This window comes from Protopterus annectens, chromosome 2.part0 (assembly GCF_019279795.1).
Source record: "Protopterus annectens isolate FY-2018-M chromosome 2.part0, PAN1.0, whole genome shotgun sequence".
Classification (NCBI taxonomy): Eukaryota; Metazoa; Chordata; order Ceratodontiformes; family Protopteridae; genus Protopterus; species Protopterus annectens.
Genome location: NC_056728.1, coordinates 506,549,504 through 506,567,532, shown reverse-complemented (window position 1 = coordinate 506,567,532; position 18,029 = coordinate 506,549,504). Strand labels below are relative to the sequence as shown.

Here is an 18,029-nt window from a genome sequence, read left to right as displayed (position 1 = left end):
GACTTTGGAATTCAGGCAGACTGAGGGCAACTTGCCAGCAGGATTACCCAAATTTAATGACTGCAATGGTGAAACACGAAAAACATCTTGGAGGGAATTCTTGACAGTTTGCATAGATTTTGCATCATCTTCCATCTTTTTTAGTACAGTCAGTCCTTATGCAGGGATGCATCTATAAGTTTGGATACGACATGGTCTAGTGGGATCTGTTCCCTAAGCCAAGCATGAGTTCTAATGACAGAGCCAGATACAGCAGCTCAGCTGGAGGCCTCCACAGAATCACTGCCACAGTGTAAAGAGTGCCTTAGCCACCTGGAAGCTGGAATGGCAAAGGTCCAACAATTCCTTAGAAATGTTCTTGTCCTCCAGGGAGGAATTGTTTTGTTTCATTTTATCTAAAATACTTTGTTGGTATTTTATCATATGAAACTGGCAGTTAAACAGGCCCTCATGGCTAGGGTCGATGAAATGTAAAAGTTTTTACCAAACCTATCAAGGGCCCTGCTTTCCTTGTCAGTACGTAAAGGAGTCTTTAAACAGCTGACTTTTGCTGCCTTGGTATCTGCAGTGACAACCTCTGGGTCAGCAGAGGGGCTTTTGAAGAGGTACTTATGTGAGCCCAACACCCTATAAAACCTGTCTGGTTTCCGAGGGGATGGAAGTAGAGTCTGGGTTCAGGGAAAAGTCCATAAAAATATCCTCTACCACTTCCAATACAGGAATAATAGCCAGAGGTTTGTGTTCTTGGAGGTCAAGGAACTCACAATCTTTTTAGATTGTGGGTATTCCTGTACCTCCCACTGGAAATGCTCTCTTGTGGCATGGAGTGTTTCCCCAAAAGTGATGTCTTCAGGAGGTGAAGTTGAAGGCAGATTCTCATCAGAATCTGACTCTTTAAAAGAAAAAAGGGACCCTCCTCACAAACAGACCCCCTTCCTGGTCAGAATGCTAATCAGGGGGTTCAGTGAAAACTTCAGGGGTGAAATCCCTCTTCCTTTCCCCTGGGGAAGACTCCAAAAGGGGTTGCCTAGCTCTGACTAAGGAGATAGGGTCCTCAGCTAACCTGACCAGGTCTTGCTGATAACCTGCTGAGTGGGAGCCAGTAGGCCTAGGCAAAGGACCTGAGGTATATCTCTTCTTAAAAATAACTTTAGCTTTGGGGCTAGGTTAAGCCCACCATCCTGATGCCAGTCTCTATGCAAGGCAGAATTGATGCAGGCTGACACCTCGAAGGAACATAGTTGGTAAATCACTCGTCAGAAACAGAGGTATGCTGAGCAACTCTGGACCCAAATGACAAACTGAAAGCCAAGGCCTGTGCAGAAGGTGAGGGACCCAGTAGTATGTCGGATTCCATAAGGGTCTCGACAGAGTCCTGTGCCACCACCTTGGTTGCAGAAGGGGGCTGTGAAAGTGCCTTGCCTTCCTCAGTGATAACGAGCCCTGGGGGACTGGTCAACGGTGAAAGGTTGTCATCTTGAGGCCCTAAGCTTGGGCCATTTTTCCAATTTTTCTTGTGCTTAGGGATATCAACCTCGGGACAACTGACAGACGATATTGAACGATCTAAGGAAGAATGCAGACCAAGAAGCCTAGCTGAGATTTCGGCCCTTGGCCTGATCGTCCTAGAATGAAATGGGCATCAAAACAAGTAGGAACATTGTGATCAGTTCTAGACAGGTGACACACAAAGTAAGGAAGTTTTAGTGTGGGAATTGCTTACCACAGAGGAGATAATTGTTAAACTTTCTGACATGAGTTAAAGCAAGAAAGAGTTCCCCAACGGGATACTTCGCTTTAGAAGACTTCTCTCTGGTGTATGCTGGCCAATGCACTGAAAAAGAAGTTATGTTCTTACTATAACATTGCATCTGCGTTGTCGATCTTCATTCATTCTTGACTTCTGGGTTCAGTTCCGATCCTCTGAACTGACTTGGCTGTTATATCAAGCTCACACCAGTGAAAAACTCTCAAGCTAAGGCTACCCACACTGCCTTCTCTTCCCTTTACCTCAGATAGAGTTTGCCCATTGTTGTTGTGTCTTTTGGCTTTTCCTGGTTAGAGGTCGCCACAGAGGAACTCTGGTCCACTAATGATTGGCAGTAGATTTTTACGTGCAGAGTTGCCAGCCCTGACGCACAACCTTCAACGAAGGTACACCCATTCACGCATGTCTCCACACAGAAGACGCTCTAGCTGAGAATTGAACAGGACAACATCTTACCATGAGGAGACAAAGCTACAGCAGCACCACCACCGCAGCCCATTATGAAGAAAAATATGGAAGCTCTGTCTGAGCAACAACCCTACTAGAACCCCCAAGACTAGTTCAAAACCTCCAGGAGTCCCTAGGAGGGGGCAGGAGTGTGGGAAGTCAAGAATGAATGAAGACAGACAGACAACACAGATGGAATGTTATGGTAAGAACATAACTTCTTTATCTGATGTTGTCAATCTTAATTCATACTTGACTGTTGGGACAGAGTCCCCAGCTACTTTAGATCCTGGGAGGCCCTACGGAAGGATACTCCTGAGCAACAGAGAGCCAAAGGATGCTCTTCCCCTGGAGACCATGTCTAATTTGTAATGAGTGATAAAGGTAATAGTAGCCCAAGTTGCAGCTGCGTATATGTCTTCCATAGAAGCTCTGGAATGGAAGACTACTAAAGTGGAAACAAATCTGGTAGAATGAGTTGCAACTTTTGTTGGTAAGTCGAGTTTATTCTGACTGTAAATAAATGTAATGCAGTCTCTCAACCATTTTGATTAAGTGACCTTTGAAACTGGTTTGCCCAATCTAGTACCTGAAAAAGATAGAAACAGTTGCTCTAATTTTCTAGATAATTTCGTTCTATCCAAGTAAAAACGTAATTGCCTGTGGACGTCCAAAAAATATAAGTAATACTCTCCTTTATTTGAAAAATTTGGAAAGAACACTGGTAAATCTATAGTCTGGTAGATACTGGAGTCAGACACCACTTTAGGAAGAAAGGAGGGATTAGTTCTGAGCGATACTCGCTGATGTATGGATGCTTCACACACAGAGCCTGTAACTCTGAAATTCTCCTGGCAGACATGATAGCTACCAGGAAGAGGGTCTTCCAAGATAAAAACTTGAAGTCACAGGTGGCTGCTGGCTCAAAGGGCTGACGAATTAAACATTGCAAGACCAAAGTTAGATCCCAAGGCACTATAGGATCTTTGAAAGGTGGCTTCAAATATAGAGGGCCCTTGAGAAAGGTTTTGCAAAGATGGTGAGACATCAAAGAACGATCATCAAATCCATTACAGAATTTTGAAATGGTAGCTAAGTAAACTCTAATGGTAGAAGTTGAGGCTCCCAATTGAAATAAGGAAGTTAAATATTCCAGGACCTTATCGATCGGAGCAGAGAAAGGATCAAAACCAGTTTTATCCTACCCAATGGAAAAATCTCTTCCATTTGTTAAGGTAAACCCTTCTGGTGGACAGTTTATGAGAAGCCAGAAGTATCTTTTTCACTGGGGAAGACAAATTATTTCACCTGGCAATTACTGGAAGTGGAGAAACCAAGGCGTCAGCTTGAGGTGTTGAAGGCTAGGATGGACCAAGCCCTGAGGATGAGACAACAGGTTTGAATTTAGATCCAGAGTCCACAGGCGGTGAAACCAGGTTAAACAAAGAAAGGGAAACCAGATTTGATGGGGCCAATAAGGTGCAATGAGAATCACTTTGCTTATCAACCGTTGGGCTTTCTTCAGAAAATGGAGAATATGAGGGATCGGTGGGAAGGCATACAGAAGTCCCGGGGGCCAATCGTGGAGAAGTGCATCTCTCGGGGACGCCCCCCACCCCCCCCTCAAGGCGGAACTAAGGCAAAGTTGCTGCTGCATTTGTGGTTTATTGGAGAGCCAAACAGTTTGCAGCAAGGCTGACCCCAATGACAAATAATTCTCGCTGCTATGTTGGGACTGAGAGACCACTCGTCAGGTAGAAGGATACACCTGCTTAGCTTGTCTGCAAAAACATTGGAGTTCTCCAGGACATGCATTGCTATTAGAAAGTGGTTGGAGGCGATTGCCCATTGCCAACTCTTAAGAGTTTCCCAACAGTGGGTAGGATTTGGTTCCCCAGTGTTTATATACCATACTGACATGTCTGACTGGACAGCAATCCTTCCTGAAGGAAGGGTAGACTGGAATGCCTGTAATGCTAAAAGCATTGCCCTTAATTCTATGACTCTGATATGCAGATTGGCCTCTTCAGGGGACCAAGTGCCTTGGACTGTCTTTCCCTGAAAATGCCCCCCCCCCCCAATCAGGCAAGTATCCATGGTCACTATGGCCTTGGGCTGAGAGGGGAAAAAGGGACAACTCCATAAGTTCTCTTCTGGCTTCATCAACCAAGACAAGTCCTGCCTGCAGTGGTTCGTTATCAGGACTGGATGAGACATTGGGTGAGTTATTGTGATGCCAGGAGCCACTGAAGCAGCCTCATGTGGTACCTCGCCAGGGGGACTAAAGTGATTGTTGCTGCCATGGACCCAAGAAATTGTAGAACTAGATAAGCAGGGAATTTGTCTTGAGACAGTATCACTTGAAGTTGTGACCTCAGCTTTAACAGTCTGTGATGAGGAAGGGAAGCCACGCAGGACCTCATGTTTAGTCTTATTCCGATGAATTCTAGATCCTGTGTGGGAGATGGTTGTGATTTTTTTCTGCTGACTGAAATGCCTAAGAACACGGCAAGGCACAGAATGGAGTCTAAGGCCCAAAGCAGTAGATGCCTGGTGAGGGTGGTGAGGAGCCAGTCATCTAAATATGGAAACACATGGAATCCCTGTAGCCATAAGTGAGCTGCTACAACTGCCATGCATTTGGTGAACACCCTGGGGACTGTGATGAGATCAAATGTCAGTGCTCAAAATTGATAATGACTGGCTCCTAGCTGGAAGCGGAGATATCTTCTGGAGCATTTGTCCATCTTTACGTGATAATACGCATCCTGAAGATCTATAGAGCACATCCAATCATCTTTCTCTAGAAAAAGTACAGTTGTGTACACTTACCACAAATGTAGATATTAGAGTGTATTCACTGTTGCAGTCATCACATTTGGGGTTATTCTGCCAGGGTAGCCCCTTGGTCGTCCCGAATACCAGAGACTTACGAATTCTGCGTTGGTTGCTGTCACTTCAGGATTGATGTCAGGTCGTCAGTAGTATAAAGTAAGGCAGCCAACACCATTACATCAGTTTTTTTTGACCTAACCTGTCAAGAGTCCCTATGTAGGAGCTAGGTTCTGGTGGAAGAACCCCACCAGTGGAAAATAAATACCCATATGTCCATTGTAAGGAAAGAGAATAAAAGGGGGATGGAGGGAGAGAAACCAGAACTGCAACAGTGAATACACTCGAACATCTACATCTATGGTAAGTGTACACAACTGTACTGTGTTCTTCATGTTTCACTGTTGCAGCCATCACATTTGGGTTGATTCCCAAAGTTGAGGAATGGGTGGAGGCAGTCAAGGAAACTAGGGCTTGCTAGGATACCTTGCAAGACTGCAGAGGCAAACCCTACCCTGGATTTGGAGAAGAAAGGCAGGTGGTAATGCTTGGTAAAAGTGTTAACAGATGTTCAGGTGGCAGCCTCCGGGATGTCTCTGGTGGGGACTCCTATGAGGAAAGCTGCAGAGGTGGAAGTTGCTCTGGTGAAGTGTGTCCTGACCCCCTTGGGGGAGGCTTTCCATGTTGTTTGTAACAGAAGTGAATGCAGTGTGCTATCCATTTGGAGATGGCTTTGCCTTCTGCCCCTGTAGCAAAGCTAACCAGCAACTGATCAGACTTTCTGAAGTATTTAGTCCTGTCTAGATATAATCTGAGCTGTCTGTGCACATCCAGAGAGTGCAGTATCCTTTCCCTCTTGCTCTGTGGATCAGGAAAAAAGGCGAGCAAATTAATGGATTGGTTGACAGCCACACTGGATACCACCTTGGGCATGAAGGATGGGTTAGTTCTGAGGGATACCCCATCAGCATGGAAGATGATTAAGGGTTCCACAGCCATGAGCACTTGTAGCTCAGAGACTCTTCTGGCTGAAGTGATGGCCAGAAAGAATGTTGTTTTCCAAGAGAGAAATTTTAGCTCTGCAAAAGAAGTTGGTTTGAAAGGGGGCAGGGTGAGTTTTTTCCAGTATAAAATTAAGGTCCAAAGCTGGTCTTGGTGCCCTTCTGGGTGGCCTCAAGTTGATGGCCCCACTTAGGAACTGTTTGATCAAGGGTTGTGAGAAAAGAGGCTGCTCAGTGAGAAAATGAGCAGAAATAGCAGAAGCATGAATTTTTATAGAGGAGAAAGAGAGGCCACTGTGTAGTAGGTCAACTAAGTAATCCAGAATGAGAGGGAGGGAAGTCTGTGCCCTATTGGCTCCCTTAGTCTGGATCCAGGTGCAGAACCTTTTTCATTTGTCAGCATAAGACTTTCTGGTGCTAGGGCGTCTGGCCTCATGGAAAACATCTACAACCTGTTTACTGAAGTTGGCAGATTGGTTCGGGGTTAGGTAATAAGCCAAGCTGCCAAATTGAGTGTCTGCAATTGGGAATGCATGAATTTTCCTTCCCTCTGGGTCAGGAGGTTAGGAATCTGAGAAAGATGACATTGGGTCAGTGGGGACAGGCTGTGCAGCAAGGAGTACCAGTCCTGCCAGGGCCAGTCTGGAGCTATAAGAATGGTCCTTGGTTTTTCCTCCATTATTTTGAGCAGTACCCTGGGAATGAGAGGTAGTGGAGGAAAGGCATAGACCGACTTATTGACCCAGGGGAAAGACAAGGCATCCGCTTTCCAAGCCATCCAGTGATGCTCCCTGGTGCAGAATTTGCTGACCTAATGGTTGGTGTGGGAGGCAAAGAGGTCGACCTTCAGTGTGCCCCACTTCTGAGTTATTAGGGTGAAGGTTCTTCTGTTGAGCTGCCACTCATGTGGGTCCAGAAGATTTATGATTAGTTGGTCTGCAGGAGAGTTGAGACAGCCTGGTAGGAATTGTGCTAACAGGTGTAGATGCATGGTAGAGGCTGTGTGCCAAAGGGTTATGGCCAGCCTGCATAGAGGGTAGGAATGAGTCCCTCCCTGCTTATTGATATACCACATCACAATGGTGTTGTCTGTTTTGATCAGGAGAGTCCCTGGAGAGAGAAGGGGCTTGAAGGCTATCAAGGCGTCAAGGGGTGCTGCACAGCCATCATCTCTTTTTGACTGATGTGTAAAGGGATTTGCTGCGGGCTCCATTGGCCCTGTATGCACCTGGCATCCAGGTGTGCACCAAAAGCATAGTCTGATGCATCTGTGGTGAGGGTCTGGGCAGCAGGGGGGTGGTGAGAAAGGCAGTCCCTTACTGTGGGAGCATGCTGTTGCCCACCAAAGAAAATCTTTTCTGAGGCAAGGCATTACAGGTAGGAGAGTTTCCAGGTCTTGAGAGTGTTGACACCAAAGGTTTTTTAGGTACCATTGTAGTTTCCCCATATGCAGTCTGGCATATGGAATGAGTAGTATGCAAGATGCCATGAACTCCACAGCTTGCAGGATCTTCCTTGCAGACAGCCGGGGCCTGGTGACTAGCTGAGAGAAGTAGGCTGTCAGGAAATTGTTTTTCTCTGGTGTAAGGTATACCATCTGGGATGCTGTGTCAAAGCTTGCTCCCAGGCAGATAATCCTTTGGGTGGGCACCTGTTTGGATTTCTTTTCGTTGATCGTGTACCCTAGGGAGGTTAGCAGTGTCTTTACAAAGGTCAGGTGTTTGAGTAGCTTTTCCTGGCTGTCTGCATGGATAAGGCAGTCTAAGTATGGGTAAATCTGAATATTTCTTTGTCTGAAAAAGGCATTGGCCGGAGTCAGACATTTTGTGAAAACTCGGGAAGCAGTAGATAAACCAAAGGGAAGTGCAGAGAACTGAAGGTGCTGAGATCCTGCCCTGAAATGGAGATATTTCCTGCATGATTTACTGATAGGAATGTAGAGTTAGGCCTCTTTTAGATCTAGGGTGGCTAGCCAAGTGTCCTTGGAGAGCATGGGAAGCAGCTGTTGGAGGGCGAGCATTTTGAATTTTGGGATCACCACGAAGGTGTTTAGAATGGAAAGACAGAGGGTGGGGCACCAGGTGCTCTCTTTTCTGGGCACCAGAAAAAGTCTGGAGTAGAAACCTTGGCCTAGCTGTTCTGCTTGAACGTGCTCTACTGTTCTCATAGAGAGCAGGGAAATGATTTGCTTTTGAGCCTCTGCCCACTGGTTTGGTGGTAGACCTGGGAAACCTTTTGGGGTTGGAAGGGTGTGGAAGGAAAATTTGTATCCCTGAGACACTATATTCAGAACCCAGTGGTCGTTGGTAATGGTGGCCCAGGTGCTTGCGTGAAATGAGAGTTTTCCTCCTAGGGGTAAGAGAAGGTGGGCAGAGGTAGGGGGTACAGGAGGCGAGTCATTGTGAGTTCTTACCATAAGGAGGTGGCTTAGAATGGAAGTCCACTGCTTAGAGCTCTGCATTCCCTGTAGTTGCTGTCTGGGGGGTCTGGTTCCCCGGAGTCTGGGCTGGACTGGCTTACTGGGAGCAGGACAGGACCAATGTTTGGTGGGACAATGCCTGTTGAACTTAGGTGGCTGGACCTGCAAGAAATCCTTAACTGTTTGCATAGATTTTGCTTTTTCTTCCATCTTTAAGACTTCTTCTTCTTTACTGCCAAATAAGTTATCTTTGTGCAAGGATGCATCCAACAATTAGCCATGCATGCCTTCTAATTACAGATCCAGTGACTGCCACCCTGCAAGAAGCTTCTAGGGCATCAAAACCACAGTGCAAGGTGTGTTTAGTTACTTGACTTGCAGAATGCATTAACTCTTGTAATTCTTTTGATTCTGCTCAAGCAGGAAAGGAAGACATTTTTTTTGTTTAAGGAGTTCCAGGGTATGTTGCTGAAATTTCAGCATATGGAACTGACAATTTAGTGCCCTGATAGCAAGAGTAGCAGAGGTGTATACTTTTTTACCCCATCTGTCCAGTGCTTGGGAATGCCTATCTGATGATGGGGTGGGATTCTTAGCAGAGGTTGCTTTAATTCCTTTAGGCCCTTGATTTTTAAAAAGAAATTTGTGAGAGTCAGGGACTCTATAGTACCTGTCTGGTTTTCTGGGTGCAAGAGGGAGGGTGTCAGGAGTCAAGCTGGATTTCAGGAAAACATCCTCCACAAAGTCCAGGACTGGGGGGATGGCCAAGGGTCTGTGCTGTGGAAGATCTAGGAATTCCCTGAGTCTCTTTTCAGACTGAGGGTAGTCTTCACTCTCCCACTGGAAATGCTCCCTTAAATTATGCAGGGTTTCCCCAAAGGAAAAATCCTTTGGGGGAGAGGCTGAAGGAATGGAATCCACTGGATCAGAATCCTCATAAGTAGGGAGGGGATGCATGTCTTCATATTCAGATGCATCAGATTCACCTGACTCTTGTTCAGACAAAACTACAGGGGACAGATCTCTTTCCTTTTGGAGGGGGTAACTTGGCTTCCCCTGATCAGCATGATGAGGTCTTCCGCCATTTTAAGCATTTGAGACTGAGGCAAGGAAGCAGGCGCCTGAGAGTGGGTAGTCATTTTTTGGGTGTGGTTCCTACCCTAGGCCTTAGAAACTTGGTCGTTTTAGAAAAGGTAGTCGCAAAAGAACACGTCAGTTTGTGTGCCTGCTCAGTGGCTCTGGACCCATCCAAGGTAGAGACGACCGCAGGCTCCTTAGTCGAAGAAGAGTTTTGTGGCATACCGGACTTTGAAAGGGTCTCGGTAGCAGCCTGCGAATCCACAGAAACGGGCATCAGGGGCTGCAAAAGTGCCTCACTGAGGACTGGAGAACTGATGACTAGCTTAAAAAAAGCATCGTCAGTAGGTTTGGACCTGTGCGGTCTGTCTCTGTCTTTATATTTATGTTTTTTCGGTAGATCTGCTGTCGGATGGCTTACCAAAGCCATATCGGAATTAGAGGACTGTAAGCAAAAATATCTGGCTACAATAAGAGCCCAACGATGGATAGTTCTGGCATTGAACAAAGCACAGAAATGACAACAGGGGACACCGTGGTCTGGGCCTGAACAAGTGACGCAGTAAGAATGGAAGTCTAGGTGCGGAATTTGCTTTCCACAGGCGAAACAACTTTTTCTGACATTGGTTAGTGCAAGAAAAAAGTATCCCCAAAGGGGTACTTAGTTTTAGAAGACTTCAACTGCAATTCGTAAGACGAAAACTCCAGGTAGCAGCCGACCGGCACTTGTGCAAACTGCATCTGCTTCAGGCTTTATGGCAAGAAAGACTGATGTAATGGTGTCGGCTTCCTTACTTTATACTTCTGACAACCTGACGTCAGTCCTGAAGTGACAGCAACCGACGCAGAAATACTAAGTCTCTGGTATTTGGGCCGACTGAGGGCTACCCTGGCAGGGATAACCCCAAATGTGATAACTGCAACAGTGAAACACGAAGAACATCGAAGGATAGACTAAACCATGACCATCCGGAATTTTCTGTGTTGCACAAATTTGTTCAATACACTGATGTCTAAGTTTGGCCATCAGTCTCCTGTCTGTTTTTGGCAATAAAAAGAATCTTGAGTAAAATCTGGATACTATCTCGTCTGGTGGGACTGTTTGGATGACTCTTTTTCGAAGCAGCTTTTGAATCTCTAGTGCTGCTACATCCTTCTAACTGGGTGGAACATCAGGGATTTGCCTTTGTGGTTTGGGAGAAAGACTGAAGGGAATATACCAATGAAAATCATCAAAAAGCACCAACGTGACTAGTAATCCAAAAAACGATGCAATAGGTGAAACAAGAAAGCCACAGAAGAGGGTCAGGCGAGAAACTTTAATGATAATTTTAAAACAGCATCCACTTCCAACACAAGTCAGCACATAGAAATGTTCCAAGTTACGTTTTTGTTTGTATGTTACTTCAGCAGATGTGGGCTAATTGTAAATCAACGGACTTATAAATCAAACCCTTGCTGACATCATTTAATTAATAGATCAATAAAAAACATTAAAACCCCTTTCAAATGTTACAGGAAACATTCATTGAAAAAGTTCATTAAAAAGTTCATAAAAAATATATATATGTAAATCTCAATAAAATGTTAAATATTTACGTGTGTGTACATTATACAAAATACTAAAACTGTCCAGTAGATGGAGTCAATAAAGAAATGGTCGGACTCATGAAAAAATTAATTGAAATAGGAACCAGTCATTTTTTAATATAGGTGAATATGTTTTGAAAAACAATAAATTTATTTAGTTATAGTATTTTGTATAATGTACACACATGTAAATATTTTAACATTTTATTGAGATTTACATATATATTTTTTTTATGAACTTTTTAATGAACATTTCAATTAATGTTTCTTGTAACATTTGAAAGGGGTTTTAATGTCTTTTATTGGTCTATTAATTAAATGATGTCAGCAGGGGTTTGATTTACAAGTCCATTGATTTACAATGAGCCCACATCTGATGAAGTAACGTACAAACGAAAACGTAACTTGGAACGTTTATATGTGCTGACTTGTCCTGGAAGCGGATGCGGTTTTAAAATTATCATTAAAATTTCTCGCCTGACCCTCCTTTGTGGCTTTATTGTTTCACCTACTGCATCATTTTTTTGGATTGAAGGGAATATGATAACCTCTGGTAATTACTGTCTGCACCCAGGAATCCGATGTTATAGAGTGCCAGGCAGCATGGTGCAGAGAGAATCTTCCCCCAACTGCTTCCAGAGGTAAGCAATCATGCTGCCACTCAGGAGTGCTGGTAGGGTTGTCCAAAAAAGGAATTCCTGGAACTCTGGTTGCTTGGACTCCCTCTGCCACAGGAGGGGTGTCTTCCTGAAAAGTTCACCCCTCTGCCCCGAGAGGAATGCTTGCGACGTGTCCAGAAAAGGTTCTAGAGTATTCCTGAACCACATCTTCCCACTCTGATTCCTGGAGTAAGGTCGTTGAGGAGTGGAAAAATACACAACCACATCAGAAAGGGTCTTTCCATCCTTCTCACACCTGGCTAATATGTCTCTGACTTTTGGGCCAAACAATGAAGTAGCATCCGCAGGGGTGTTGGCAAAGGAAGATGTGAAGGGGTCCGCAAAATCACACAAGCGCATCCAGGCGTGACGCTTAATGGCAATGCCCGTACCCACTGCTCTGGATATCTGTTTGGCTGTATGTGCAATAAGCCACATAGACGACTTGAAGACTGACTCTAGGATGGCAAGCTAGGAGGCAACCTTATAACAGACCTCGTCAGACACTACTCCTGCCAAAGTATCTGAAAGCTCGGTTATCAGATCCCTTTAGAGTTGGGTGAAGTGTGCAAAGAAGTTCAAGGACCGAATAGCGAAGATCGTTGAAGCAAAGACCAGCTTCCCAAATCTATCCATCGTCCGAGACTCTCGGTTTGGTGAATGGACAGTTGAACTCTCTTTGGTGAGTTCCCTTTTAGTGGTTGCCGTCACCACCATACCATCCGCTGCTAGACCTTTCGACCAATGGGAGTGAGCCTCAGGGGGTGAGAAACTTTTGTCCGGTCTCCGGGGGATTGGCTCTATGGTGTCAGGAGCCTTCCAACCACACTACTTGATGAGTTTAATTAGTTCATCCGCAGGCAGGGTCATCCAAGAAGTCCAGGCACCGAAATGCCTGCAAGAAGCCAGATTTCTCAGAGGAAGAGTTTGAGGGCTTCTAATCACCCCTCTGTTTCAAAATTTCCAGGATGTCTTCAAAGAAGACATCTTCAGGGGTGATCGTGGGGACCCTTCCCCTTCATCGTAATCTGTATCCGCAGTGACAGATTCTTCTGGAGAATCCAGGTGCTTCCTCTTGCATGATCTCTTACAGGGTGGCTCCTTGGGGAGGGGGATCTGAGGAGGACTCCTAAGAGAGGGGACCCTGCAGTAGGGTATCTTTCTGCTCTTGTGCCCACTGTCCCGAAGTAGCAGACTGTGACAGCTGCGAGCCAGAGGATAGAAAAAATGTGGCGCACTGATGGGGATGGTACCAAGTGTAAGCCTCCTGAGGCTAGGGCTCTCTCCATAATCTGGAAGGCAGGCCCGCCTGAAGAGGGAAGGGAGCCTGGGAGCCTGGAATAGAGAAAGATAACCTTGGAACCGGGGTCACACACCGCTCCAATGATCCGCCCCCCAGAGTAGGAGCAGAGAGAGGATTTGTAACTGCCAGTGCACCAGGAATCATAGACGGCACCATGGAAAAAATCGGAGTCGATCCAGGGATCCTGAAGCCAGCAGCCAAATCTTATTCCAGTGGGTGTGACTGCTCCGATGGAGCTGAAAACTACAGAGTTGGTTCTAGTACCAAAACAAGACTCACTGTCAGTACTGAAGTAGCTGGCACCAGGAACATCGAAATAGTGCACTCTAAGGCATGCGGAGAGGTTGAAGGAGGAAGATATGTGGGAGTCCTGGGAGAGTAAACCTCTGTTCCGGGAGGGAGGTCCGAGTGGGAGCTGGAAGACCTCTGGCTGTTAACAGCTGATCCACCAATCTAACTACATCCAGTTCCGAGAGACTCCTGGAGGAACGGATGGACATTCCCAAAGGCAATTTCGGTATTTCTACAAAGGGGCTTAACTGCTGACCCAAAAAGGAGTCTATTGATGGGGAGTAACTAGTCCTGGGGGTACTTAGCATCTCGTCCTTCAGCACCATGGTCTGTTGAACAGAAATTTGCTTGGCAGGGGAAAATGGAGCCGATATTTGAGGGGGCCACTGCCGGTACCAGAGAGGTCGTCTGCACTTAAGACAAGCTCGGTGTCATAGGTGTCTGGGTAGATTCAATGGAGCATGGCACTGTGGAAGATTTAGCTGGTTTTGGTGCCAGATCAAAAGTTGGTGCAGTCTTAGGAACTTTAGGCTTCAGTTCCTGAGTAATGAGTTGAAACCTGAGACTTTGGAGTCTTAGATTCGTGTACCTTGGGGGAAGATGGTAACAAATGGCTCCGTTTCTTTGAGTGTGTCTTCAGAGATTTAGAAGTCTCCCCCTTCAGATATAGCTTCCCTAAAAGGGTATTTAGCAGTCCCTTAAGAATCAGTTTGTTTCACCTCTCTGCCAGAGTTTGAGCACTGAAACATTTGCAGAGTTCACATGCAAGCTGGATTTCAAGATGAGGGACACCCAAGCAATAAATGCATGAAAGATGCCCATCGGAATTGGGCATCTTCCTGCCACAGTTCCTACACTGTTTAAACCCAGTGGTTCTTTTCTGTTTTTCTGCCATTTTTCTAGCCAGAAAATGGCGCGCGCGTGCGCACACACACTCACACACACACAATCACTTGTGAAACAGGAAGGAAACAGTTTTTTTTTTTTAAATTATCCCAACAATAGTAAGTGAAGGGTACCCAAAGGGAGGGTAAGAGAAAGTCGGAGGGGAAAGGATACTGGTGATGGTATCAAAAAATTACCAAAGGTAGAAGGAAAGGAGGCCTATACCAATGATGGTAAAGTAAAATATCTAGAGGTAGGAAATGGGTAAAGGATAGATACAGAGTCACTCTCAACTAAAAACCTTAGAAGATAAGAAAATGAAGAAACTAGCAGAAATAGGTAGAAAGATAGTTATATAACCAAAAATATTTTGGCACTTAGCTGAGAGCACAGGTAACGCATCCGATTTTCTATGCGGCAAATGAGATCTGAGGTACAGGGAAGAGAGGCAGTATGGGTAGCTTGAGAGTTTTTGGCTGGCACGAGCTTGATATAATGGCAGAGTCGGTTCTGAGGGTCGGAACCGAACCCAACAGTCGAGAATGAATGAAGATTGACAACATCAGATAAACTTTTTCAGGCTCCGATAGCAAGAAAAGACTGATGTCATGATGTCTGTCGGCTGGTTCCCTTTACACCCAAGCATACTGACATCAGGGTATGGCATCAGCCAGCCTTAGGAGGAGGGAGATTTTTACTCTGGTAGTCGGGCCAGCCAAAGGCTTCCAAAGCAGGAAATCCCACAAATCAGGACTGCAAGAGTGAAACACACAGAACGTCAACAGTTCTCTTTTGCCAGGTGGGATAATTATCTTACAAAAAAAAACTTTTTTGCACTTGCAAGCTGCGATACAGGAATAGAAAGGAGTAGTAGTGTGTCTGTACTAACCAAATGGTGTCTGCAAAAAACCACCTGAGTAGCAAGGGACACTCAGTGGACTCCGTCTCATTAAATCAAGTGCAGTTTATGTATAGCACAAAACCTAAAATAAATGTCATTTGTATTTTACAACTAACCAGCCATCACTTTGCAAGGTTCTTTTTCCTGCAAGGAATTCTGCAATGCAGTCATCAACCTGGGAGAGTTGTACTGTAAAGAAATGCAATACTTCCTATCATCATAATTATGTCTTTTAAACAAAATGTGATGAAAGGAACCCCCAAGACTGTGCCACAAGGAGCTTCTGTAAACCTAATGAAAGGAAATATAACTTAATCTTAAGTCTAGTACCATAGAAATGTTTTAACTGTTTTAATCTATTTTACATTAAATACTCATTTAGGGGTGTGTTACCATGCATATCACCATACTTATTTTATAACTATTTGTAATAGGAAGTTCATGGGGAAAATATACATTGTGGGACAGATTAATGAATGTCTTCATGTTGCACTGTAAAACAAATGGCAATTTCACCACAAACACCACAACTGAGAAAAAAATGTTTGCTGTCTAACACTCAAATATACTAAGACATTTTCAAAGTGCAACCATTAGGTTAGAAGATGTGTCTAAATCTGGGTAACACACAAAAAAGCCTTACTTAATTAAAAAAAAGTCTTGAAATATATGCTATCTAAACTGATACTGCTTAGTCTGATTTATAAACTTACTTTTGAATTTAAAGTAATATGTCTTAAGTATTATTGGCAAGGAAAGGCCATCTCATTTTATCCAAGGCAAGTATCAACAGCAGGAAAATGCAAAAGACAGAAAAGATGTAGACTAAGTTACTCTGGTGGCAAATAATACTTAAATAAGTGATACCTGCTTTACTGAAGAAATTCTACCCACAAGCTTAAATACTTGTAAAGCAGTGTTAATAGTTTCTACCAAAGAAGGCCATCTACAAGATGCACAACCTGCACCATCCACACCAACTACTGATGTTTTTGCAAGACGACCATGTACAAATCTAGAAACCTTTGCTCTCCAATGTGGTTGGTCACAGTGGCAGCACACAAAAGGAAGACTCAGTTCCACTTGTGTGTATATTTGAAGTACTATATGGAGACAACAAGTCTGACGTGATTTTTAGCAAACAGGTGACATACAAGCATGCTACCAACATTGTCTGGCATTACTACCACTTATGATAAAGGAAATCTGTGGAATTTAATGTGGTTTCTTTTTTCTACCTTGCTGGAAATCTTTATATGTCATGCATCTCCAGTAGGTTCACAGCTAGGATAAAAGCTTACAATGTTCTCAATTATTACCTGCATGTCAAGTTCATGGCACCTCTGCGAAATTTCTTCTTTTGCTGCCAGAGCTTCATGTAGTTCCTCAGTAGTCTTCTTCAACTGTTGGGAAGAAAATCCTGGTGAAGTACATTCACGGAAAATGATGGAAAAAAACTTCCTTTTCCAAAAACACATACAATGCCACCTCTATAACCACTATTGCACACAACCCTAAATTTGTATTATCAAATAAGATGCTCAAAAACATAACTATACAATTATTCAGTGCTGAAAAGGGTTTCAAGGCCTTATTATACAAACTTACAGATACTACCTAGGGCAGCTTTGCAAATATGCAGACAAAATACAATGAACAGCATGAACACAACACCAAATCAATTACAGACGCTACAACACATTTTTTAATTTATTAATTTATCTATATTTTGTTGACCAGGTCAGTCCCACTAGACTAACAGCCTCTTTTCATGAGGGATCTGAGGTGGTAATTATACTACTAGGGGAAATCTGGCCAGGGCTTTGGGAAACTTCCCCTACTCTTTTAATAAGTGCTATGGGATATTTTACATGAACGTGAATTACCATCAACAAGATGGAACCTTGGTTTATTGTCTCATCCTAAGGACAACACATAAGAGTACAACATCCCTCTTATACTGCACTGCAGTGTCAGCAATCCACCTACCTGGTGTCGGAATAGAACCCACAGCCTTCTGTACTACACGTGAGAATGGTACCAGATGCACCTCACACACCTGCTAAATCTCAAACGTCTGAAAAGATATCTGTACTTACTTCCAAACAGCGATAATACTGGTTTATATTTTCCATACTTATAACTAAACTGCTGGCAAAATTTCAGAATGAAAGAAAGCTGTCAGAAAGTTTAGCTGTGTATGAACATAGCATAACAACAGATGTCCAACTGGCCACTGTTGCAGTATTAGTAATGTATGGTATATCTTGCCAGGGACAGACTTCTGTCTGGCCAACATACCAAAGCTTTGGCCACTTCACCTTGCACTGTACTTCCAAACTATGCCCAAAATGCTTGAGAGTTAGGAGATGCACAATAAACACAGAGGTGTGAAAACTTTAGGATTTTCTTACCCTAGACCAGAACAATATAGACACTGATGCAAAAAGAAGCAAACCATATATTGAAATATACACATATGTACATGCCAAATGGAAGCGGGTAAAGGAATTGATGCCCACCTTGGCCAAAAGGATAAGAAAAGAAAGAAGGAAAAGATGGGTGGTTTATACTGCAATTATGACCAGTCAGATATCCACTGCTATAGCAAGTTCTTACACAAAGGTACTCTGCACCCTTCCCTTGATCACTACTGAAGAATTAACATATCAGAAAATTCCCAAAGCTATCTAGATGGTAAGGGAGGAGGACTGAGAAGCTGAGCTGGGTCTAGGATTCCTTGAAGGGTTGAACAAGTAAATCCAGTTGTAGCTCAAGAGAAATACCTCAGTCATGTAATGTTTAGTAAAGGTGAGGATGGAAGACCAAGTGGGTGCATTTAAAATGGATCTAGAA

At 44.2% G+C, this 18,029-nt stretch overlaps 1 protein-coding gene across 1 annotated transcript in view; it reads right to left on the bottom strand.

The window, feature by feature from the left end:
* The window catches only part of HOOK3 (hook microtubule tethering protein 3), a 2,251,851-nt gene that overhangs the window by 1,420,915 nt on the left and 812,907 nt on the right, over positions 1-18,029 (bottom strand). Inside the window, exon 8 of the mRNA XM_044060904.1 lies at positions 16,493-16,576. Within this exon, the coding sequence (XP_043916839.1) occupies positions 16,493-16,576 (84 nt within the window). The remainder of the gene's footprint in view (positions 1-16,492; positions 16,577-18,029) is intronic.